The sequence below is a fragment of the Odocoileus virginianus genome, chromosome 7, assembly GCF_023699985.2.
Source record: "Odocoileus virginianus isolate 20LAN1187 ecotype Illinois chromosome 7, Ovbor_1.2, whole genome shotgun sequence".
NCBI lineage: Eukaryota > Metazoa > Chordata > Mammalia > Artiodactyla > Cervidae > Odocoileus > Odocoileus virginianus.
Window position 1 is genome coordinate 27,102,666 of NC_069680.1, and position 23,058 is coordinate 27,125,723.

At 52.0% G+C, this 23,058-nt stretch overlaps 1 protein-coding gene across 5 annotated transcripts; it reads right to left on the reverse strand.

Annotated features, from left to right (window-relative positions):
• Positions 1-546: 546 nt before the first annotated feature.
• On the reverse strand, positions 547-23,047 carry UROS (uroporphyrinogen III synthase). 5 transcript variants are annotated; one of them, XM_070470400.1, is made up of 10 exons: positions 22,836-23,047; positions 15,817-16,032; positions 15,551-15,634; positions 13,962-14,058; positions 12,613-12,687; positions 10,563-10,637; positions 6,863-6,943; positions 5,936-6,021; positions 4,801-4,899; positions 547-1,073 (listed from the first exon to the last, which is right to left on the reverse strand). In XM_070470400.1, exons 2-10 carry the CDS (start codon positions 15,877-15,879, stop codon positions 939-941), a joined length of 795 nt encoding a protein of 264 aa, XP_070326501.1. In that variant the 5' UTR covers positions 15,880-16,032; positions 22,836-23,047; the 3' UTR covers positions 547-938. The 5 variants fall into 5 exon arrangements, with proteins under 5 accessions (XP_070326501.1, XP_020756084.2, XP_020756088.2 ...); XM_020900425.2 differs by having other exon boundaries at positions 15,817-16,205; XM_070470401.1 differs by lacking the exon at positions 547-1,073 and adding an exon at positions 2,768-3,554.
• Between the last annotated feature and the right edge of the window lie 11 nt (positions 23,048-23,058).

Sequence of the window (23,058 nt, forward strand, 5' to 3'; positions counted from 1 at the left end):
CAAAAAACCCAACCCAACTGCCACTTCTGAAGAGCCAGGAACAGAAAACAAGGTGTCAGGAGCAAGAACATGGTACTGAGCATGCCCCCTGCCCTGGACACCCCCAAAGGGGTGGGCAGGTCACCTAAGCCACCCCTGCAGCCTGACCCCTGGACGCACCCCTACCCTCATATAAGCAACAGCTTGTCCCCACCTCGGGGAACGAGCAAGTGAAACTGTTGTTTTTTTTGCTCCCTCCTATAGCCCCGGGAGCCCCAGTAAAGCCTTGCCTGAATGTCTCCACTAGCCCTTGGCGGTGGTGGTTGAGTTGCTAAGTCGTGTCTTACCCTTGCGACCCCATGGACTGTAGCCTGCCAGGCTCCTCTGTCCATGGGACTCTCCAGGCAAGAATGCTGGAGTGGGTTGCCATTCCTACTCCAGGGGATCTTCCCAACGCAGTGATGGAACCCACATCTCCTGCATCTCCTGCACGGGTAGGAGGATTCTTTACCACTAGCGCCACCTGGGAAGCCCAGAGGTTCTTTTTTACAAGATGAATAAAACTCCTTCACACACAGCAAACTTTATTCTTCATGCCAGGTTTGTCAGTTCTCAGCTCGAAGACTTATCTGCTTCTTCCCCAGACACAGCCAAGTGACAAGAACACACGGTCCGCCCGAGTGGCCAGCGAGCTTTATTTGGCTTCCTTCCCGCCGCTGGAGGAGCCGTGTGCGCCGGGCGAGGGTCCGCGCTGGCCTCCCTGGGGGGCCGCCAGGTGCCTGCAGGCCTGATGCTGACCCCATGGCCTGTCTGGTCCTGGGTGCTGGGTGGGGCCGGGGGTGTTCTCCTCAGGCAGGAGGCAGGAGCAGGAGGGCGGCGGCCTCCCGGGAGGCCCTGCCAACGCCTGGCTCTGCCTGGAGGCAGCAGCCCAGCCCGGGCAGGGCGCCAGGGCCTTGCACTCAGCATGCATGGGGCTGGAGTGCCGCCCTGATGCCGGCGGCCAGGGCGCGAGGTGTGGGGCTCTCGGCGGTGCAGCTCACGGGCAGGCCCTGTGCAGCCAGGGCGTGGGCCGTGGTGGGGCCAATGGCCACGAACTGCAGGGAGAAGACAGAGGGGTCTCAGCGGAGCCACAGGCCTCGCGGGGGGACGCAGGGGGCAGCGGGTGCAGGGCCCGTCGGACATCCTGTTAGGACGATGTCTGGAATCAGTCGGGACCGCCGTGGTGGGAGCACAGAACGAAGCCTGGGAAGGGGCTCTCCGTGCGGCAGGGGCAGAGCAGTCCAGACCGGGGCCTGGAGCCGGGGAGTCAGGTGCAAACGGCAGCCCCACAGGGCAGGGGCCTCAGGGTGACCCACCCTCTCTGGGTCTCCGGCCCCCTCCATGAAGCAGAAAGGTTAACAGCTTTGCTCGTTTGGCTGCTCCAGTGATTAGATGAGCAACACGCGTAACCACCTGGCCTATGCCTGGCACAGAGCCACGCCTCGTGACCGTCGGTGGTCACAGGACCATCGTTATCCTAGGTGAGAAGCTTCAGGGGCCTGGGCCACGTTTTGCTGTGACTCTGGCCCCTGCCAGCTGTCATTACAAGTCACTTAGCCTTTTCGATCCTCAGTTTTCTCATCTGTGAAAGGGGCTCAATCACCCTGCCTCTCAGTGCTAGCTCGGGGCGGGGCGGGGGTGGTGAAATGGGAAGATTGTCAACTTCAGGCAGAGAGAAGGTGCTCCTCCCACCCACCTCTGCACTCACACCACGGACAGGGACCTGCCTGGGAGTGGTCTGTGACAGTGAGCCCCTGATGATGGCAGCCCCTGCCCGGCACCCCCATCCGCCCCTCCCCAGGCAGGCTGGCAGGAGAGAGGACGAGATACCTCCTTCATACAGTCTTAGGATGCAGTGGCCTGACGCTCCTCTCCAGGGGCGTGCGGGGGGTGAGGAAGGAGGCTGCTCGCACAGAAGCTGGGGCTCCTGGAGCCCCCACACTCCCACCCGTCCCACAAAGCAGCTACCCCTTAGGAGACCTCCCTAAGGCAAAAAAATGAAGTTGGACCCCTACCTCACACCATGCACAAACATTAACTCAAATCAAAATGGATCAGAGACCTCAATGTCAGAGCTAAAACTACAACAGAAAACATAGCAGTGAATCTTCATGACCGTGGATGAGGCAATGCAGATACATGATGAAAACCACAAGCAGCAAATAAAACACTGATTAAAAAACTGCTGTGCTTCAAAGAACACCATCCACACAGCAAAAAGACAACTCATGGAATGGGAAGAAGTTTGTGCAAACCATGTATCTAATAAGGGACTCGCCTCCAAAAAAAAAAGAACTCTTACAACTCAACACCAAAAGGACAAATAACCTAGTTAAAAAGTGGCAAGGATGTGAACAGATGTTTCTCTTAAGAAGATATCAAAATGGTATGACTCAGGGAACTCAAACTGGTGCTCTGTGATAACCTACAGGGGTGGGAAGGGGCGGGAGGTGGGAGGGAGATTCAAGAGGGAGGGGACATATGTGTTGGTGGAGACTGCTTCCCTTGTGGCTCAGCTGGTAGAGAATCCGCCTGCAATGCGGGAGACCTGGGTTCGATTCCTGGGTTGGGAAGGTCCCCTGGAGGAGGGAAAGGCTACCCAGTCCAGTATTCTGACCTGGAGAATTCCATGGACTGTATGATCCATGGGGTTGCAAAGAGTCGGACACGACTGAGTGACTTTCACTTTCACTAAGGTTAATTCATGTTGATGTATGACAGAAATCAAACCAATATTGTAAAGCAAAGATAAAAAAATAAATAATAATATTTATTTATTAAATAATAAAATAAATAAAAATAAATTTTAAAAATAAATAAAAATTTTTTAAAAGAAGGTATCAAAACGGCCATCATGCCCATGAAAAGATGCTCAGCATCTTTAGTCATTAGGGAAATCCAAACCAAAACCACTAAGAAACTACTTCATACCCACTAGAACGGCTGTAATCATAAAGACAAAAATATAACAAGGGTTGGCAAGGATATGGAGAAATTAGAATCCTCATATATTGCTGGTGGGACTGCAAAATGGTACAGCCACTTTGGAACACAGTTCGGCAACTGTTCAGAATGTTAAACATAACATCACCATACGAGCTAGCAACTCTCCTCATAGGTATACACTCAAGAGAAATGAAAACATGTGTTCACACACGTGTACTTAAACGTTCAGCTGTTACTCATGATGGCTCAAAAGAGGACACAATCCAAATGTCCATCAGCTGATGAATGGATAAATAAAAGGTGCTATATTCACAGAATGGACTGTCATCTGGTAACACAGAGGATGAAGAACCGATATATGATGACACAGGTGAGCCCTGAAATGATCAGGCCAAGTGAAACGAGCCAGTCACCGCAGACTGTATACGGTGTGACTCCGTTTGTTCGAGAAGTCCAGAACACGGGGCAATCCGCAGAGACAGGGAGAAGGCCAGTGGCGGCTGGGGGGCTGCGGAGTGACTCTCGTGGGCACGTGGTTTCTTTCATGATATTAAAGTGTTCCCGAACGAGAGGGTGATGGTGGCACAGCCCTGTGAATTTACCAAAACCCACTGAATTGCACACTTTAAAAGGTACATATTTAAGTCACAAAAAGTGAATTTCATGGTGTGTGACATATCTCAATAAAGCTGTTTTTTTCTTTAAACAAACAAACATTAAAAAAAGAAAGAAACACCCTGAAGTTGGGAACCAGCCAATAGCAAGCATAATCTCAGCAGAAGCAATCTGGTCACAAGATGACGTTTCCACATGAGCCTTTTATTCCCCCTGAAATGGGCTGGTCACAGGAGCAGGGGGGCGTCTAGAGAGCCCTGCTGTCAGACTCACCACCAGGGGCCTGGCTGGACCCACAGAGTCCACGGAGCTGGACCCACACAGCCCGCGGGGATGGACCCACAGAGCCCGCGGGGCTGGACCCGCATAGCCCGCGGGGATGGACCCAGGCTGCGGACGGGGCCCCTGGAGCAGGGCAGCCCACTCTGCACTGGGCCCCCAACAGCCCAGCGCTAAGGCCAGTGTTCCGGCTCTGGGCACCTCCCTGGGGGTGGGGTGGGAGTGGGGAACCAGTCTATAAGGCAGAGACAGTCCTGACCCCCAGGAGTGCTGGGGCCTGTGCTGGGGGCTCCCAGTCACACCGGTACCCCTTCCCCAGTCCCCCTTGGGGCCTTTAAGAGCATCCCCATTACAGAGCTGTGATTAGCTGCCGACTCCTAAAGAGTACGAATGGAAATCCTTTGAGTTAAAAACCACGAAAAGGAGAAAGAATTTTACAACATAATTTCAAGACAGACGGGAAACAAGGGGAAGTATGCTAATAACCGAGCCAGGCCTTGAGCTAAGGGCTTGACTTGAGTTCTTTCAATGAACCTATCAGCGAAGACCATACACAGGTCTGTGAAGACCACAAAGGGATAATCATCCTCATGTTGCACAGGCTCAGAGAGGTTAAGTAACTTGTCCAAGAGCACCAGCCAGGAGGTGGCACTGTGAGCTGTGAGCAGGGGCCTGGGAGTCCTAAAGCCCGCACGCAGAGCACGAGGCCTTCCTGGATCAGGGGTGGAACTCCAGCCCCCTGCGGTGGAAGTGCAGTCCTGAGCCCTGGACCGCAGGGAAGTCCAGCCCTGCCTTTTCTCCAGAGCTGCCATCAGAGACCCTGTGAGGTCAGGGGAGCTTTGACTTCGCATGGAAATTCTAGGGTAATTAGTCAAAGTTAGAACAAACAGACAGACAAAAGAACCTGAAAGAAAAAGATCAAAAGCCCCCTGAATAGCTCACCTTAATTTGGCCAATGCTGTCACCAGATAATTCTTGAATATGCTTGAGACTGTGTGTCAGGCCAGAGGGACTGAAAAACGTGATGCTGGCGGGAACACCCTGGAGAGGGGAGAACAGGGTGAGTCCCTTGCCGGGGGCCGAGGAGAAAGATGGTCCCCAGACAGTGACCATCAGCCCTGGAGCCCAGGGTGCACACGGGCATTCACAGCAGGAGGGCCCCCACTGGGAGATGCTGCCCAGCCGGTCACCGTCACCCCTGGAGCCCAGGTGCACGCCGGGGCATTCACAGCAGGAGGGCCCCCACTGGTTTGGGTCCTGGGCTCCATCTCCATGTCGAGAACAGTTTGGGGGGGGGGGCTGGGCGCTGCTCCCCGGATGCTCTGCTGCCCTCGGGTCTGCGCCTGCCCGGCCAGAGGCAACAAGCACCAGGGAGCCAGCACGCAGGCGAGTGGAGAGCGGCTCCAGCTCGGGTGGCCAAAGTGCACCGACCAAGTCAGATCAGAGTAGCGAGCCTGCTCCCTGGGCCTCTCTGTGCCTTCTGGAAATGGAGCAGGCAGCGGACGGGCCCACTGGGCCTCTCTGCTCTGTTGGTGCTAACAGGGCCTCCCAGGCTGGCAAGGCATTCAGAAGCCTGTCCTGGGATAGGAAGGGGAGGCATCTTATTGGGTGCGCATGTGGAACGCTCCCATCAACCCCACAAGAGCCGAGCACTCTTCTGCCTGAAGCCTCCAAAGGCTCCCGCTGCCTCCCCAGGTCGACCCAGACCGCGGCCAGTCCTGTGGGCCGCCTGGTGTGGCCCTCAGCCTCTCCAGCCCTGCCCTGCAGCTCCACCACCGCCCTACCCCACGGCAAGGAACAGCCTCAAGGCCACTGCTGACCCTGGGCTTTCTCAGTCTCAAATGTCACACAGAGGGCTTTGTGTAAATTATCTCCTTTAACGCTTGATAAACCTTACCAGATGGATCTGTTCCTACTTCCCAGATGCAGAGATGGAACCAAAAGATGGGACACCACCCCCACCGCAAGTCACAAGCTGCGACGGACAGCAGAACCAGCATCGGGAGGCCAGCGTCCCTCAACCCTGCCTGTGCCACCCGGGGGTTCCCGGCCTGAGCTCCCAGAAAGCGGCACGCACCTGCTGGGTATAGTAGCTGCTGAGGTTCCCCTGGATCCCTGGGTGCGGGATAGTCTGGTAGATGGTTATGCTCTCCAAGAGGATCCCTGGACACAATGGAGACCAGGAGACAGACTTTACCATGCCAGGAAAGGACCACAGGGCACCGTTAGCTGAGGCCCCCCCAGGGCTACATGGCCCTCCCGGAACAAGCGGCCAGGCACCCAGCGGCGTGCACTGGGCTGGCCCTCCACACTGCGCCTGATGCTGCTGCGGAGTGGTCACACGGTGCAGGAGGCGGAGGTGACAGGGGAAGGACGGGGTCCCGAAGCCTCAGCCCCACCCGGGACGATGATTCCTTTTGTCCCCACGTCTGTGTGAACCACCCACAGGCCTGGCCCTGGCCACTCTGCCGTGGCTGCTGTCTGCGTGGACTCCCATCCTGCAGGCCAGGGCTAGAGGCAGACTGCACCGGGGTCTGTAAGCCTGGGACGTCAGCAGCCATGAGCCTTCGGGGGCCCGGACAGCTTGGTCCCTGGCACCCTGGCCTGGGGCCCAGGGTTGGAGAGGGAGCAGGTCGAGGTCAGCTGAGCTGGAGGCTGCCACGTGCTTGATGAGATCGGGGGTCTAGACTGCACTGATCTGGCTGAGGGGCGGCCAAAGCTCCCCGAAGACTGGCTTCCCCGTGTGCCCACCAGGAGTCCTGGCCACTCCACCGCCACTGTGGTCCCAGTGAGGGCTCCGGGCTCCCCGCGGAGCTGAGTGGGTGGGTCTGAAGCAGGAAGGTGCCTGCACCCCGAACCTAACCTGAGGGGCACCCGCCTCCCGGCCCAGCCTTGCTCTCCCACGAGGGCTGTGGGGTGACGAAGTGTCACCACGTGGGCGGGCCCTTGGGACCCCGGGAAGGCTGGGGCAGGCATGGCCCCGAGGGCCAGTGCATCCGGTCACCTTTGTCCGTGAGCATTGTCGGCAGGATCTCTCTTCTGAGGGTTCCGCAGGGAAACAGAAGAGGCAGCGTGGAGGACTCCCCTGTGAACAAACAGGTGGGCGTTGAGGACGTGCTGGAGGTAACGAGTCAGCGGTGAGGGAGGCCGACCCCAGGCCCCGCCCGGGGTCAGGTCGGTTCCAGGCCGGAGTGGAGGAAGCTCTTGGGGTCATGGTTGGGGGGGGGACAGCATGTGGAACACTGACACCCACGCGTGCCTGGGGCTGCGGTCTCCCCAGCTTCCGAAGCCCCTCCCACCCTGGTGGCCCCAGGCAGCAGTGGGCGTGCAGAGCTGGGTCAGAGGTCAGGCCTGGTATTGGCCCCAGAGTAACAGTCTGCCTCCAGAGGGGACTGGCTGGGAGAGAGGTGGCTGGAACCTAGGCTCCAGGGGCAGGCAGCAAATGGGAGCCAAGCGTGGACGGTGGAGGTGCAGCCGCCCCAACAGAGACCAGCTGTGGGGGTACTTCTGTCATGGTGGGGATGGCGGCCGCCAGGCCAGGTGCCCGAGAGCCTGAGAGATGCTGCAGGGGGCCCAGCCTGCTGAGAACGGCCCTGCCTCCTGCCCCCGTGTACCTCTCCTCTCTGGGAGAGTCAGCTGGAGGCCTCTCTTTGCAGAATCATGGAGACACCATGGGAGACACCAGCTCCCAACAGAACTGATGGGCCATTAGGTGTCAGAATCCTTCCCAAGAGAGGAAGCTTGATGGGAAACAGCCTCCGGGGGGAAGGACACCCACAGCCCATCTCATCACCATGGAAACTGACAGCATCTCCCACCAGGGCACTGCTTGACCACACCACTTTTCCTCTTTGTCATAAGATCGTTTATGGAAAATGAATGAATGAATGAATGAAAAAAATTCCTTTCTGGGATGAGCTCAGCTAAACAGGCCAGTGTGAAAGCTGGTTGTGTTCCACAGAGGTGAGCGGTGAGGTCTCCCTGGGATGACAGGGAGAGACCAGGGCCAGGCAGGAGTCTAACCCCACACGGGACGCTGAACCTCGGGGCTCAGGTGCTCTGCGCTCCTTTAACAGGAAGGGGGCCCGGCCTGCTGGGCTGAAGACGGCAGCTGCGCCGAAAGTCCTAAGAGCGCGCTAAGTGGCTGGGGCGGGGGCTTCAGTCTCTGCAGGCGATGCAGGTGGCGAGAGGGAGCAGGTCAATGTCATTTCGCTGGAGGAGACACGTGTGTCTATAAAACTCTAAGGGCCTCCAGGTCTGCAGTCACTGCGCCCTCTCAGGCCTGCTAGCGGCAGGCACTCAACGGTGGATAATCAGGACGATGAGGCTGGTTGGTGGGGGGGGGCGGGGCACGAAGGAGAGCCCAGGAAGTGGGCAGGTCCGCAGGAACAAGTTGTTGGTCAGCTCAGCTGCAAGTCCAGGGGGTCAGTTCAAATAACCTGGGTAATCAATCAACTATAATCCAGGGAGATTAAAAATCAATAAATAACCCGCACAATGCCTGCCTCTGACACCCTCCCCTCTTCTTTCTCTCAGAAGATGCTGTTAAGAGTTATCTTCTACCTCTGACCACTTAACTTGTCCTTTCTTTTCCACCAGCAGAGACACCCTGGGAGGGAAGACCTGTCCATCAGAACAAGAAACTACCAGATTCATAAGGTGATGGCTTTAAGTGCTTGTAACAGTGCCCGTCACAGAGGAAAGAAGTGTTTAAGTCAAACAAATAAGCAGTAACTACGAACTGGCCTTTCTACTCCAAGCACTGGAAGTCATTCTTGCTTTTTAAGATCAAGCTTCAGAGTTGGCTTGCAAGAAACTCATTAACATCCAGGTGAAACCAGGGGCAAGTCCTTACCAGTCAGGATGGATGCTTGCTTGAATGTTATTCTAGTTGGGAACTGAAGGTTCATCAGGACCCACAGGCGAACCCTGGTCGAGCTGTGCTGAGTCCGTCCCGCTTGTCCCCTCGGAGCTCTGGGACCCTGGATGGTCACAAGCTCCCGGAGCTTCGACAAGGCTGCCAAACAGCGCGCCGGGCAACCCTGGGGCAGCCAGGCTGTCCCTGTGGGGCCCTGAGCCGAGAGGGGTGGCTGAGCTGTGGCCTGTGCTCCATGTGATGGGGGAAACACGTTTTGATTTTTCATTTCGATTAATTTAAATTTAAATAGGCCCATGTGGCTCCCACAGTGGACCACAGTGGATGGTGGTGGAGACCAAATGAGACGACGCAGGAGAGGCGCCAGGGCCACGCTGACCACCCAGTAATGCCCAGCCCTCGATACCAACAGTGACAGTGACCCAGGAGAGAGGAAATAAGATTATTTGTAAAAGAAAAGTGGGAAAAGGAGAGTGAATGGGAACCTGCAAAGTCCACTGTCCGCTGCCTGAGCGCCAGGAGGCCTGGCCGACGGGGAAGGGGAGGACCCCGAACTCTTGCAGGAGTGGCTCCCAGGCGTCAACAGAAACACACGAGCCCGCCCCCCTTTACCAACAGCAGTGGCTCCTGATAGGAGGGCCCCCTAAGACTTCAGAAAGATAGAGACAGGCCACCGCCACCTTGAGGACAAACGTTCCAACACACCACGCCCCACACAAAATGGCCCAGAAGCCGTAAAAGCTCCCAGTCAAGGTGTTGCCCGAGAAGACAACACTCTCTCCTGGACAAACTCACAGCCACACCTTGGGCGTCAGCACCCAACCGACCCTGTCTCCGAAGGGAAGTTCTAGAAAGGGTCTGTGCACCGCGGCCCCGGGTCAGAGCCCGGCACGTGGTCTACGGCTGCACTCACGTTTTGGTGGGCAGAGGACGGGCCCGCAGAGCTGCCTGCATCCGGTCCTCAACAGACAGTCCCACAACCCCTGATCTCGAGGGGCGCGGCCCCGATCCCCTCAGGGACAGAAGGCAAGCTGGTTCTCTGTCCTCTTCCACGTGGGTGTCTGATGCCACGCATCCATCAGGGAGGGGTCAACGTGACAAGGACACGTCTGTGTGCAGTGGGAGCAGGCACGGGGCAGGGATCGGGATACACAACTTGAGTGGGGCTCCCGTATGGACCCACTGAGCCTCTCTGTTCTCTCTCTTCCAGAGTTCTGCTCCAAAAAGCTTGGCTCATGTCAGAAGCCGAGAATGTCATAATTAGTGCAAAGCCTAATCCCTACTGAAATACAAACTTCCCTGGAACCTGTGCTGTTTTATGTCTCAGCCCATGTGCTGCCCAATGATAAGCTTATGAGGGGGTGGGGGGTGCTCTTCACGGAGGAGTGGGCTTTGGGGTTGGAGGGAATTCAGAGCAGGAAGCGGCTCCTACAAGGAAGGGCAGGCGGGGGAGCTGGCAGAGACAGACAGACGGTGCCCAGTAGCTCCTGCTGCCTCCATCCGCCCCTTACAATCCCCAGAAAGTCCTGCTCCTGGTTTTGTCTCCAGCCCTTTCATTCAGTGTCAAGTTCGAGTTGTCTCCAGTCCTTGGGTGGAGGGGGTAGAGGGGAGTGGGCTGAACCTCAGACAAGCACAGATGGAAGCAGATACAAGGCGCCTGATACAAGACAGAAGCAGATACAAGGCGCCGTGAACCCAGAGGGGTGCACGCACTCAAATCAGCCGTGTCACTGCCAAGAAGGCACCGAGGAGACGGCCCTTCCCCGAGGCACTGGCTGGGAGACCCCAACAGCAATACCAGGCTTCACCGGGGCCCTACTCTACTTACTGGAGCAAATGTATTCTGCAAGCTTTTCTGCATTTCCACAGGTCTCTCCTTCTGTATGCAGGCCAATTCTATTCACTGGAAAACAACAACATCATTTATTTCTTTACATGGTTATTAAAGTCCCTCTGTTCCAGGGTGGTATCTTAAAGGTGCAGAGACGAAGGCAGGTACTTTACAATGACACGAGTGTCTCCCCTTAGAAGCTAGTGTGGGAGGTGGGAGGAGGCACTGTGTGCTCGAGAGGGAGCTGGGTTCCAGCCCGTGGCCTCCCCAACCCCCACAGCCCCCAGACCTGTGGCTCTGGGTGATGTGGGACCAAGTTAGCAACTTACTCTCAAAAGGTTCAGGAAAAATTAAGTTCTTTGCCTTGTATTTATACCTTTCCTGTAAGCTTCCTTCAAAATAAAGATGTGTGTATGTAAAAGAAGAAACTACATAATCATCACACAGATCTATTATAACTTAAATTGAACTCTTCCCCTGTTAGTGGACACTTGGGATTTTTCATTTTTTTACATTATAAGTAACACTATGATATAGTTGTGTATCCCAACCACCACCATCACCCCAAAGACTCTTTGAGAGTCCCTTGGACAGCAAGGAGATCCAACCAGTCCATCCTAAAGAAAATCAGTCCTGAATATTCATTGGAAGGACTGATACTGAATACTTTGGCCACCTGATACAAAGAACTGACTCACTGAAAAGACCCTGATGCTGGGAAAGATTGAAGGCAGGAGGAGAAGGGGACGACAGAAGATGAGATGGTTGGATGGCATCACCGACTTGATGAACAAGAGTTTGAGCAAGCTCTGGGAGTTGGTGATGGACAGGGAAGCCTGGCGTTCTGCAGTCCATGGGGTCACAAAGAGTTGGACATGACTAAGCAACTGAACTGAACTGATAAAAACATTTCTCCTATTTGGGATTACTACCTTTGGATAGATTATCAGAGAAGGGATTAATGGGCCGAAGGGTACAAATAACTTAGCAAAGCCTTTGAATACAGGCTGACCAAGTATTTCTCAAAAGATGGGAACCAATTTTCAATGCCATTTAGCCATATCTGAATATATTTATTTCACCACACCCTTATTGGCATCATTAAGTGGTTGACTAACTACTTGTTATCAACTGAGTAAGGAAAAGAATCTGTTTTAAGCTGAACCATGTGGTTCCATGAACTAAGTCAGGTCAGTGGGGAAGGACATCTCCCGTTTCCCTCTCTCCCCTGCTCTCCACCGCACTCACACCTCTGCATACTGGTTGCCTTGGCTGTGGGTTTTCCACACCCAGAAGTTCTCCGGCTCTGAGCTGAGTGTTTGACAATGTTAACTCACAACCCAAGGATCTGGGGCTCAGTCTCCTAGATCACACCGCCCCCACTTCAGACCTAGGTCGTCGCTTGTGCTTCTGACAAGACCAGCTCTGAGTCAGAGGGTCTCCCGGTCCACTCCTTGAGTTGGATCATTTGCTAGAACAGCTCACAGAACTCAGGGAAAAGGTGTAATTTACTGTTGCTGGCCTCTTATAGAGGAGATTTCAAAGGGCGTCAATGAACAGCCAGATGGAGGAGTTGCATCAGGCAGAGATGGTTCAGGGGGCCTGGGCCTCCCAGCTCCTCGGTGAAACTGCCCTTTGGATTTTTATGGCGGCTTCATTACACGGGCACAATCGACTAATCAATGGTCACTGGTGATTAATTCAACCTCTGGGCACCCCACCATTCTTCTCCCTGGAGGTGGGGGGCAGGGAGGTCAGGATCTGAAAGTTCCCCCTGGAATCATGGGATTGGTTCCCATGGCAAGTAGCCCCCAGTTTAAGGGCTTCCCAAAAGTCACTGCAGTGAAGTCAACTCAGATGGAGTTGAAAGAGGTCTGTTAGGAATAACGAAAGACACCTCTTTTTTTTTTTCTTATCACTTAGGAAATTCCAAGGGTTTTAGGAGGCCTGGGCCAGGAATAGGGATAAAGACCAAATATACATTTTTCATTATAATCACAATATCACAGTCATTCTTTGGTGTTTTATTTGGGCCTTGACTGCTTACCTAGAGAAGCAGTAGCATTTCCCACCACATACACCGACTTAGCGTTCCATTTTTCTTTCAGAGACTTTTTCCAGACTGTAAGACATGAAATTCGATGTGAGTTGCAAATACCACGGTGGCCATTTGGACTGCTGCCTGCGGCTGTTTGTTCATCCTAAAAGACTTGTGAGCAAGGCAAACTATTAATGACCAGATATAAAGAACAGCATCTCAAACTAAAATCCATTTTTATATTCTATTCATAGTCTACAGGCAAGTTTTTACAAATCACTTTAGCCAAACGTTTCAGTATGCCTTGCTTGAAATATTAAGTCATTTCCACAGCTGGCATTGGAAGCATTTTTAATGAATACTAGTAAACAAACATAGTGAAAAATTAATTTGTTCGGTGATATTAAAATGTAAAAATCTACCCTTTTTCCTTTGGCCACGCCATGAGACTTGTGGGATCTTGGCTCCCAGACCAGGGATTGAACCCACGGCCACGGGAGTAAAAGCACTGAGTCCTAACCGCTGGACAACCAGGGAATTCCCCCCAAGATTAGACTTTTAGAGACAAAAGTTACTGCTTATGAGAAAGAGGCAATTTAAATCTCTAATAAGGCAACTGCTGTTTACTCGCTAAGTTGTGTCCGATTCTTTGCGACCCCATGGACTGCAGCACGCCAGGCTCCTCTGTCCTTCACTATCTCTTGGAATTTGCTCAGATTCATGTCCACTGAGTTGGGGATGCTATCTAACCACCCCATCCTCTGCCGTCTGATACAACTGATTTTTTTCTGGGCCATAAACCAAAGCAGTCAACAAACTATCATCTCAGATAGGAAGGCTCATTTATCCATTAGGTCAAAGTAGAGATAATACATCTCAGGTTTAGAAACAAACACAATTTTATAGAGGACATTATCATTTTGTGACAAAAGTAAACATTTTAAAATATGGGTTAAAGTAATACTGAAAAAAAGAAAAGTATCATAAGTCCACTTGGCATTCAACACACTTTTAGGAGATAAGGAAACACCAGCTTTTCCTTCCTAAGATGTGACACCCATCTGGGCGCTTGGGAGGCAGCACGGTCCCGTTTCCTGGGCCTCGGCACCTCGAAGTGCTCGCTCCCATCAGAAGGCTCCCAGGTGACGCTATTCTGCGTGGGACACTAAGAGGGAATCTCATCTTCTGCTCCCTCCAAAGGTAACACAGGCACAGAGGAAGTTGGGACCTAAATACTTTTTGAACTAAAAGTCACCGCGCTGTTTCAAACCCAGGTCTAGCTCTTTCCAGACTGAGCATCACTGATGGGATAAACCAGAGTGACATCCAGAGGGATTCTCAGCAGACCCCGCCCTCACCTTCGGCTTTAGCGTCTTTCTGCAAACACCGCTCCACGGCTTCCACCGCTCTGGGGCTGGTGAAAATGAGTCCCCCGTAACCTTCGGGATGAGACAGCTGCACACCAAACAACGGCAGAGGCATTTTACACGATGGCCAAGTTCAACGCTGCCCAGGATTCCACATCTTCACAAAAGTGGTAGGCAAACTAAATCCACCCATCCATCCACCCACTCAAAACATGAGAGCTCCCTACATGCCTGGATCTACTCCAGGTCTTTAAGGACACACAGGTAAATTCATAGCACTTCCCTCAGGCACCGCACAGTTTTGGGGAGGGACGGGTCAGTGTGAGGCGGGGTGGCAGGCACAAGGGAGAGGGGATGTGACTCAGCCTGGGCGTGGCTGGGGTGTAGGCAGGACCGCAGACTTGACCTGCATCTGTAATAAACTGGAATATTCAAGGAGTGATATCCATGCTGAGGCCCTGGTTTTTGAGGGTAAAAATGGGGACAAAATCTATTGACCATGGATTCTGAGCCACACAGCGGCTCTTACACACACTCCTGCACCGAACACGTGATGGTACCCTGTGATGCGTGGAAAGACTCGAACTGCTCGGATTAAGACAAAGAGGCTTGGCGAGGATGAGGAAGCAGCCCAGGTGAGGGGCGGAACTGAGATCTGAGCACTCACTCACCGCACCACCAGCGCTTCAGACGGAGCTCAGACACCTCCTCAGGAAACAGACTAGCTGGGGGTGACGGAGAAGCCCCTGCTTCGAGCATTTTCCTGACCACTGGGGTTCTAGCAATGAGCTCAGATGATGAGCTCTGCTTCCGTAAAAGCTGCTTATGGTAGAGGTGCCAATGGGGGTCCCTTACATAGTCCTTACAACACACAGTCAGGGCAGATGACAATTGTTGAACGAATAATTCAACATTCAGCTCGAATGGAAGGGAGAAAGCAGAGAGGTGCTCCGTGAGTGACGGGCGGACTCCAATATGCAGAGCATGAGGGTTGGGGTGGGGGGCCTGGAGTTCACAGTGGCTCGGGAGCCCAGTAGGCAGGGGTGGGCACACCCATCCCATGAAGCCCCCGGCTCGCAGCCCACGAGTCCAGAATCCAGCCCCTGGAGAGGTCATCTGGTGGCACGTGCAGTGATGGAGGCGGCTGGGCACGGAATCTTTAGCTGGAACTGTTCCCATGGCGCTTCCCTGGGGCCGTCCCCGCCAGTAATCTATCACCCCAACCCGGGGGCAGGAGCCCCAACCCTCCCTCTTATCTGCTGGGGGACCCGGCCAAGGTGCCCGGCCTGGGGAGAAACAACAGCTGAGGGGGGGGGGGGGGCGGCCTGCAGGAGAGGAGGAAGGGGAAGGGTCTGCGGGGCGGAGAGCAGGCAGGCAGGGCCTCGCCGTGGGCCCGCCTCTGGGTCAGGTGGCTTTCTGGAGGGGCTGCTAGAAGCTTGGGCTGAAGATGCAGGTGAGTTAACACCGCCAGTGAGACAAGTGCTCATCAATGGGTCCTTCTCACTCGGGTTGGCAAGGATGCAAGGAAACCAAAGGTGTCTCATTGGAAAACCATGGTGCTCAGAGGCTGAAAAACTTACCTTCTCCGACAGACTGGGGAGAGATAGAAACTCAAACGATAAAACAGGGATCAAAGTGGCTTCGAGCCCATATAATCCCAGCTCCTGCAAATGAAAGGATACAGCTTTGAGCTGGCAGGGTTTTGGGGGGGAAATAAGGAAAATGGGCCTATTTCACAACTTATACTGTGCCCACTCCTCAACTGTTAGCAGATCACCCCACCCTTGATTGACTTCAACACGAGGCAGGGCCAGGCGTTCTGGGACCGGGCGTGCCAAGCACTTACCCTGACGTAGGGGTCCTGGCCACAGTCGTCCTCCTTGGGGTCTTTCAGCAAAAGAACCTTCATTATGGCCTGGCAGTCCTTACAGGGTGCTGTGAGAGGGCTGGGAGAGGGGATCCTAACTCGATCTCCAAGGCTCTTTCTGAGCAGGGTCAGCGGCTGGGCGGGCGGGCGTGGGGCGCAGGTAATCAGCGGCAGCTTGGCTGGCCTCTCCCACACCTACAATGACTTGGCGTTTATGAGCTTGTTCTTCTGAAGACCCTGTCACCGATAAGGCCCGTGGACAGCAGGCCAGCACTTGATATCACTTGAAAAGGCAGATTAAAGCCACTAGGGAAAGGCAGTATCCTAGCTGAATACTGGAAACTCACAGAAGAGAAGTGATGCAAATTCTGGGTTGAATCAATAATAAGTAAGAGAAATGAGTATCTTTTAAAAAAACGAATAATTACTTTCATTTCTAGATAAATCTACTCATTTGGTTATAAGCTCTTTAGGGAATCATTATATTGACTCTTCTCATATGTTTTACAATGTGGTCAAGTATCGAGAGATAATCTTTCAAAAATTTTTAAGAAATCTGGAAAAGTTTGTTGATATATATCAAAAGACATACATATTTCATACCCTTTCTTCCTATAATTTCACTTTTAGAATAAATTCTAAGGTGATACTCATAAATGTGTGCAAAGATTAACATCCTGGTATTCTTTTTTTTAACAGACATGTAACATCGGGCAAGTTTAAGGTGTACAGTGTGATTTAATACATTTATATGTTGCGATACAATTACTGCTGTAACATTAGCTAACACCTCTATCACTTCATAAAATTATCATGTCTCTTCTGTGGTAAAAACAATTAAGATCTAGTCTCTTGGCAGCTTTGAAGTTGATAATACAATATTGTTGATTACAATCACCACATTATTCATTAGATCCTCAAGACTTAGCTGCAAGTTTGTATCCTGGTATGTTTTATAATTGCAAATAATTAGAGATAATGTAAATGTCCAACAAGGAGAGAATGGCTAAGTAGATCATGGTACACATCTACAAAAAATCACTAAAATATCCATAAACAACTTAATTACATGGCTTATTTAATCACAAAATAATGTTAAGTTTAAAAAGGCAGGATACAAAATTGCATAACGTGTGATCTTATACATTTTATATTTACATATATATGAAAGAATATTTTTGCTGCTAGGTTAGGGTGATTATTTTCTTCTCTACCTCTTTCTGTATCATCCAATTTTATTTTTACAATAAACATTAAATTCCTCTTGTATCAAAGGAGGAAAAAGCACATTATAACCATCCCAAAGGTCTCAAAACAAATGCCGCCGAAGACCTGCAGAACAAACTGCTGGAAACGCAAATTACATCCCGTAAGTAGCATTAAACTACCAGTTACTTAATTAATATACAGTGGTTGATAATAGTCAAAGAGTATATTGTTTGGAGCAGAAATGTGTTAACTCTGGGAGCCATTACTAATAAATAATCACTGAACATATTTCTGGAAACTTATAACATCTATGGGATATCTTAGGACACTTTGGTTCCAAGTGAATTGCTTTGTATCTAAGCAAGCAATTCTGGGTGAACTAATAATAATTATGAAGCCAAGTTCAATTACTGCTGCTTTCTAGCAGTTAGCTGGAGAGCCGGGAGACTTGGGGAAACAGCAGCGTCGTGTCTATCATTTCCTGAAGTTACTCACCTTTCGTCCCCCATAGAAATCAGAAATCCCCCTTCCGGGGATGCTCACTCTTAGGTGTCAACTTGGCCGGGCTTGCTTTCCCCATTTATTCAGAAATGCTAACCTCGGTGTTGCTGGGCAGGCACTCTGGAGAGCTGATCCACTCACCATTCATTGGCTTTTAGTAAAAGAGATGATCCTAGGTCATCAGGGAAGGCCTGTTTCAGGCAATGGAAGGCCTAAAGAGCAGAACTGAGGTCTCCTCGAGGAAGAAGGAATTCCACTGTGGCCACAGCTGCAGGTCGTGCCCGAGCCCGGCCTGCCCTTCCCGTTGGCTCGCACCGTGGATTCCAGCCTTTCCTCGCCAGCCCCCACAGTTGCGCAAGGCGATTCCTTGCACCAAGTCTCCTGATCATACCCCCTACCGTTCTCTCTGCTGGACCCTGGCTGACATACCTCCTCATCTGGGGGTTCTGAGAAGTATGTCACTAAGTGGCAGGAGAAGTGAGTGACAGAGGATAAGACGGTTGGATGGCATTGCCGACGCGATGGATACGAGTTTGAGCAAACTCCAGGGGACAGTGAAGCACAGGGAACCTGCTGTGGGGCAGTTCGCGGAGTCGCACATGACTTAGTGACTGAACAACAGAAAGCGGCCTGGGGCTTCCCCAGGGTAGGACAGGCGTGACTCAAGTGCAAGGACCAGGGAGACTTTGGTTCATTGAGAAGTAGGGATCCACTGGATTCCCAAGTATCCATTCCTCCCTCCTCCCTCTCAGAAAGGAGCCCTTCATAATGTCGGGCACATGGATGCCCGGGACAAATATGTGCAGATGGATGTGGTCAGGTGAGGTGGTTCTGGTCCAGAGGACTTAAGTGGAACTGACACACACACTTCCGGTCCCGCCTGGGCAGGAAGTGCCATTCCTGCCCTTCCCTTCCTGCCTCCCTGCCGGGTGGAGGATGGATGGGGTTGGCCAGTAAGAGCAGCAGGGTCCTGTCCTGGGGGTGATGCAAGGAGCAGGACCTCTTTGCATGGCAGAGCCACCAGTCAGCCAGAGTTCTTTACATCAAAGGAAAGAAACGTTCTATCCTGTTTCAGCCAATGTTATTGGCTCTGTGTTAAAGTAGTGGGACTCACATCCTCACCCATGCAGAGCCCAGAATGCTTCCTAGGGGACCCAGTGTTCCTGGGGGATCATGTTCAGACTGGAGGCTGCATAGGTTCAAGCCTGAGGGGTGAAGAGACCTGGGGCAGCTGGAGTGTGCAGGGGAGAGTGGGGAGATGGCCCTGTCTGGCCCTGTTAGGGAGTCTAGACTTGGTAGCAATGGAGATGTCTTGTTGATGGATGTACTGTTCTGCTTGCGCTTTCTCCTCCCTTTCTCTCCGGGGCAACATTAAGAGGGAAGTGCAGGGTCACCAAACAAGCGGAGGACGAAGGGCCAAGGGAGTCGGGTCCTGGTCCCAGCCTGACTGGCCAGGATCTTGTTTTCTCCCCTGGTTAATGGGAATACCCTCTGCCCTCCCAAGGCATGGAGTGACTCACAGGAGATAATGAGTGACAGCTACCCCCTTGTTGTTATGTAGTCATTAAATCATGCTTGACTCTTCTCTGACCCCATGGACTGTAGCCCGCCAGGCTCCTCTGTCCATGGCATTCCCCAAGCAAGAATACTGGAGGGGCCTGTCATTTCCTTCTTCAGGGGATCTTCCCAATCCAGGAATCGAACCTGAGTCTCCTGCATTAGCACGTGGACTCTGTATCACTGGGCCACCTGGGAAGCCTTAGTTGTATAATAAAAACATGTGAGAGCAAACCAAATCTACTCACTGCAAATAAGGAAAATATTTCTTCTGGGTTCTACTCTGGTTCTCTTGGGTAATAAAACTGATGCCTTCTGGATAATGACTGCTTAGAAATTCCATGAGATGGGCTGCAGGACTTGAAAAATAAAAATCAAATACTGCCCTTGGCCCTTCTCTGCCACCGCTCTAAGCATCTCTAAGGTAGAACTAAGAGGAGCCACGGCTGAAGCTTCCTGGCCATGCCAGAACCCGTATCACCAAGTTCACTGAGCAATGGATCAACGAACACGTGCACTCAGACAGTCATGCCAACACACTGATCCTTTTCTTAGTAACTGAAGGTTTAAAGCCGAGACTGTGCAGACAATTGATTCTCCTTCACATCTACCCCCTCACAACTGACAGGTACCAGTCACTGAACTACTGGGCAAATCCAGCCCAGGGCAGAATCCCAGGGCTCAGAGAAAGGTCCACAGACCCCTTCTCAACAAGGGAGGGGGTGGGACGTCCCTGCTGGGCCAGTGGTTAAGAATTAATGTGAAGCCCGTGCACCGCAAAAGCCTGTGTGCAGCAATGAAGATCCGGGGCAGTCATCAATAAATAAAGTTTAAAACAAATTTTTTGTTTTCAGTTGACACCTGTTACCTGCATTGCAGCAACAGGAGGAAGCCTGGAACAGGAAGGGGAGAAAGGGGTATTCTCAGGCTTTTATGCAAGGAGGTTTGTACGCATGTCACTTTGGACTTTGGCAAGAGGCCTGGTGGTGTGGAAGAATCTTGTGCCAGAGGGGCTGAAGCTTGGGTTGTGGTCTACACTGTTCTCTTGGTCTCTGTTCTTGAATCTGTGAAATAGGTTTGGTCCTCTGAACCAGTGGTTTTCCTGGGGCACTTTCTTCCCCACAGTAGATGCTCAGCAAATATCTGTTCGCATTGTGGGAAAACAAATGCTTTAGATTTACTCAGCAATTTTTGGAGCATGGGGAATGGCCACTTTTCCTTAAAGAGACAGGGAACTGACTTGATTAAGGCCTCTTCGCTGGTAAGAGAGCCACGTCTCAAATCCATACTTTTAAACCATGTCCTGCTGCTTTGAATAGTAGCGATAAAAGCAGCTGTCCTTTCATCTGGCACTTACATGGGTAATTTATGGGGCTAAGCATTTTACAAGCAAGACCTAAATCCTCATTTAAACCAGCACGGTAGGGAGTATTATTCTTTTTTTTACAGAAGAGGAAACTAAAGCTCTGAAGCTTTGAGTAATGTGCTCAGGCTGCACAACACAGTAGTTGGCAGAGGTAATAAGAAAATGTAACCCAGGTTTGGAGCCCAGGCCCGGTCGCCCAAGCATGTGCTACCACCTCTCTGCTCCTTTATGATAAACTCCAGACTCCGTTATACAGAGTGGAACATTAATAAGTCAGAAAGAGAAAAACATCAAATATTAACGCATGTATGTGGAATCTAGAAAAATGGTACAGATGAACCTATTTCCAAGGCAGGAAGAGAGACACAGATGTAGAAAACAGACCTGTGGACACAGGGGGAAGGAAGGGTGGAATGAACTGGGAGATCGGGATTCACATACATACATTACCATGTGTAAAACACGGAGCTAGTGGGAAGCTTCTGCATAGCCCAGGGAGCTCAGCTCGGAGCTCTGTGACGACCCAGAGTGGGGCGTGGTGCGGGGGGCAGGGAGGCGACGGAGGCTTGGAGGGAGGGGATACATGTATGCATATAGCTGACTCATGCTGTTGTACAGCAGAAACTAACACACTATTGTAAAGCAATTATATTCCAGTAAAAAAAAAAAGATAAATTCTGAGTTGAGCTAAAGGTGAGCCAGGGCAATCTAGTCCCTGACTGTGTGAAGTTCCCCGGGGTCAGTACTGGACTTTCTTGAAGGACAAAAACCATGGGTAGTCCATTTATTTACATTCACTGCTCTACCTCACAATCTGACCGTGAACTCAACACTGGGGACTCAACACCAAGGCACAAAGAAAGGCTTTTCCCCTCTTCTCTTACTAAAGCACCACATGCTTATTGAGGAAAATTTGCAAACTACAAAACAGTATGTTCCTCAAAACATTAAAAATAGAATTCCTATGATCAAACTGTGGTGGAGAAGACTCTTGAGATTTCTTGGATTACAAGCTCAAACCAGTAAATCCTAAACGAAATCAACCCTGAATATTCACTGGAAGGACTGATGTTGAAGCTGAAACTCTATTACTTTGGCCACCTGATGCGAAGAGCCAACTCATTGGAAAAGACCCTGTTGCCCGGAAAGATCGAGGAGGGCAAGAGGAGAAGGGGGCAACAGACTCAGAGACAGCTCATTCCTTTTTTGCAACCACACTTCCCATCTACTCTGCTCATTTTACAGAGCGAAAAAGAAAAGCTATAGACCTCGCTCTCAAAAAGCTGATGTCTTCTCTAGTGACTTTTTTCCCCCAAATAACATTAACAGGCTGCAAACTGGCAGTCTGTGGGATAAATCTGACTGGTAGATGACTTTTACTTGGCACAAGTTTTACAAATCATGTTTTTTGGTAAAAGTCCAGCACTCTAAGTTTTCTTGCAAAGTGAGACTAAGAACACTGGGTGACTTTTTCACTTGGCCACAACTTGCAGAGCTGCTGGGTACATGCTCTCTAGTTTACCACAGTCCTCTCCACCGTGTTTTCTCAAAATAGGCTCAGGTCTGTACTTTAGATATCCCCACAGGCCCCGAAAGTGTTAATTTCTCAGTCATGTCTGGCTTTTTTAGAACCAATGGATTATGGCCTGCTAGGCTCCTCTGTCCATGGGATTTTTCAGGCAAGAATACTGGAGTGGATTGCTATTTCCTACTTCAGGGGATCTTGCTGACCCCAGGGATCAAATCCAGGTCTCCCGCACTGCAGGGATATTCTTTACTGTCTGAGCCCCCAGGAAAGCCCTAAGTGAAAGTGTCAGTCCCTCAGTCGTGTCTGACTCTTTTGAGACCCCATGTGCCAGGATCTTCTGTCCATAGACTTCTCCAGGCAAGAATACCCTAACTCCTTTCCTTCTCCAGAGGGACCTTCCCTACCCAGGGATCCAACCTGAGTCTCCTGCATTGCAAGCCTAGCTTGCTGCAGTCCATGGGGGTCCCCGAGTTGGACACAACTTAGCGACTGAACCAACAACTTGCCCTAAAGCAGATGAGGTTGATGCGTGATTTTAAAGAAACTTTCAGATCGAGAAATACGCTTAAGAACAGTGGGCTAAGGGTAGGTAACCAGGATCGCATTCACTGATTACCGACAAGGCTGTGCTGGGCGACACCTGCCGGGGTGGGGCATCTGCTCTGGTCCCGCGACCTTCCTTCCCTTCGGGGACCGCGCACCCAGCCCACCCAGGCCAGCAGCGGCCTCAGGGGTTCCGCTGCCAACTCGACACGCACAGGCAGTGACGCAGGCGGGTGCCCGTGCGTCCGCGGAACTCTTTTGTCCTCGCCGGTACCGTGCACAGGCGACACCTACCTGGCCGGGCTGGCGGCGCGCCACTCCGGCGCGGACTCTCAGAGTTTCCGCCAGCAGGCCGCCGGGCGGCGGCGCGCAGCGCAGAGCCGGGAGGGAGGCCCCCTCACCACTTGGCCTGCGTTGCCACGACGACAGCCCAAGTTCCGCCCCCCGTTACTGGGCACCAGCGCCGGGGGTGGGGGATCCAGGCGCCCCCCCGAAGCTCGGGCATGCGCACGGACAC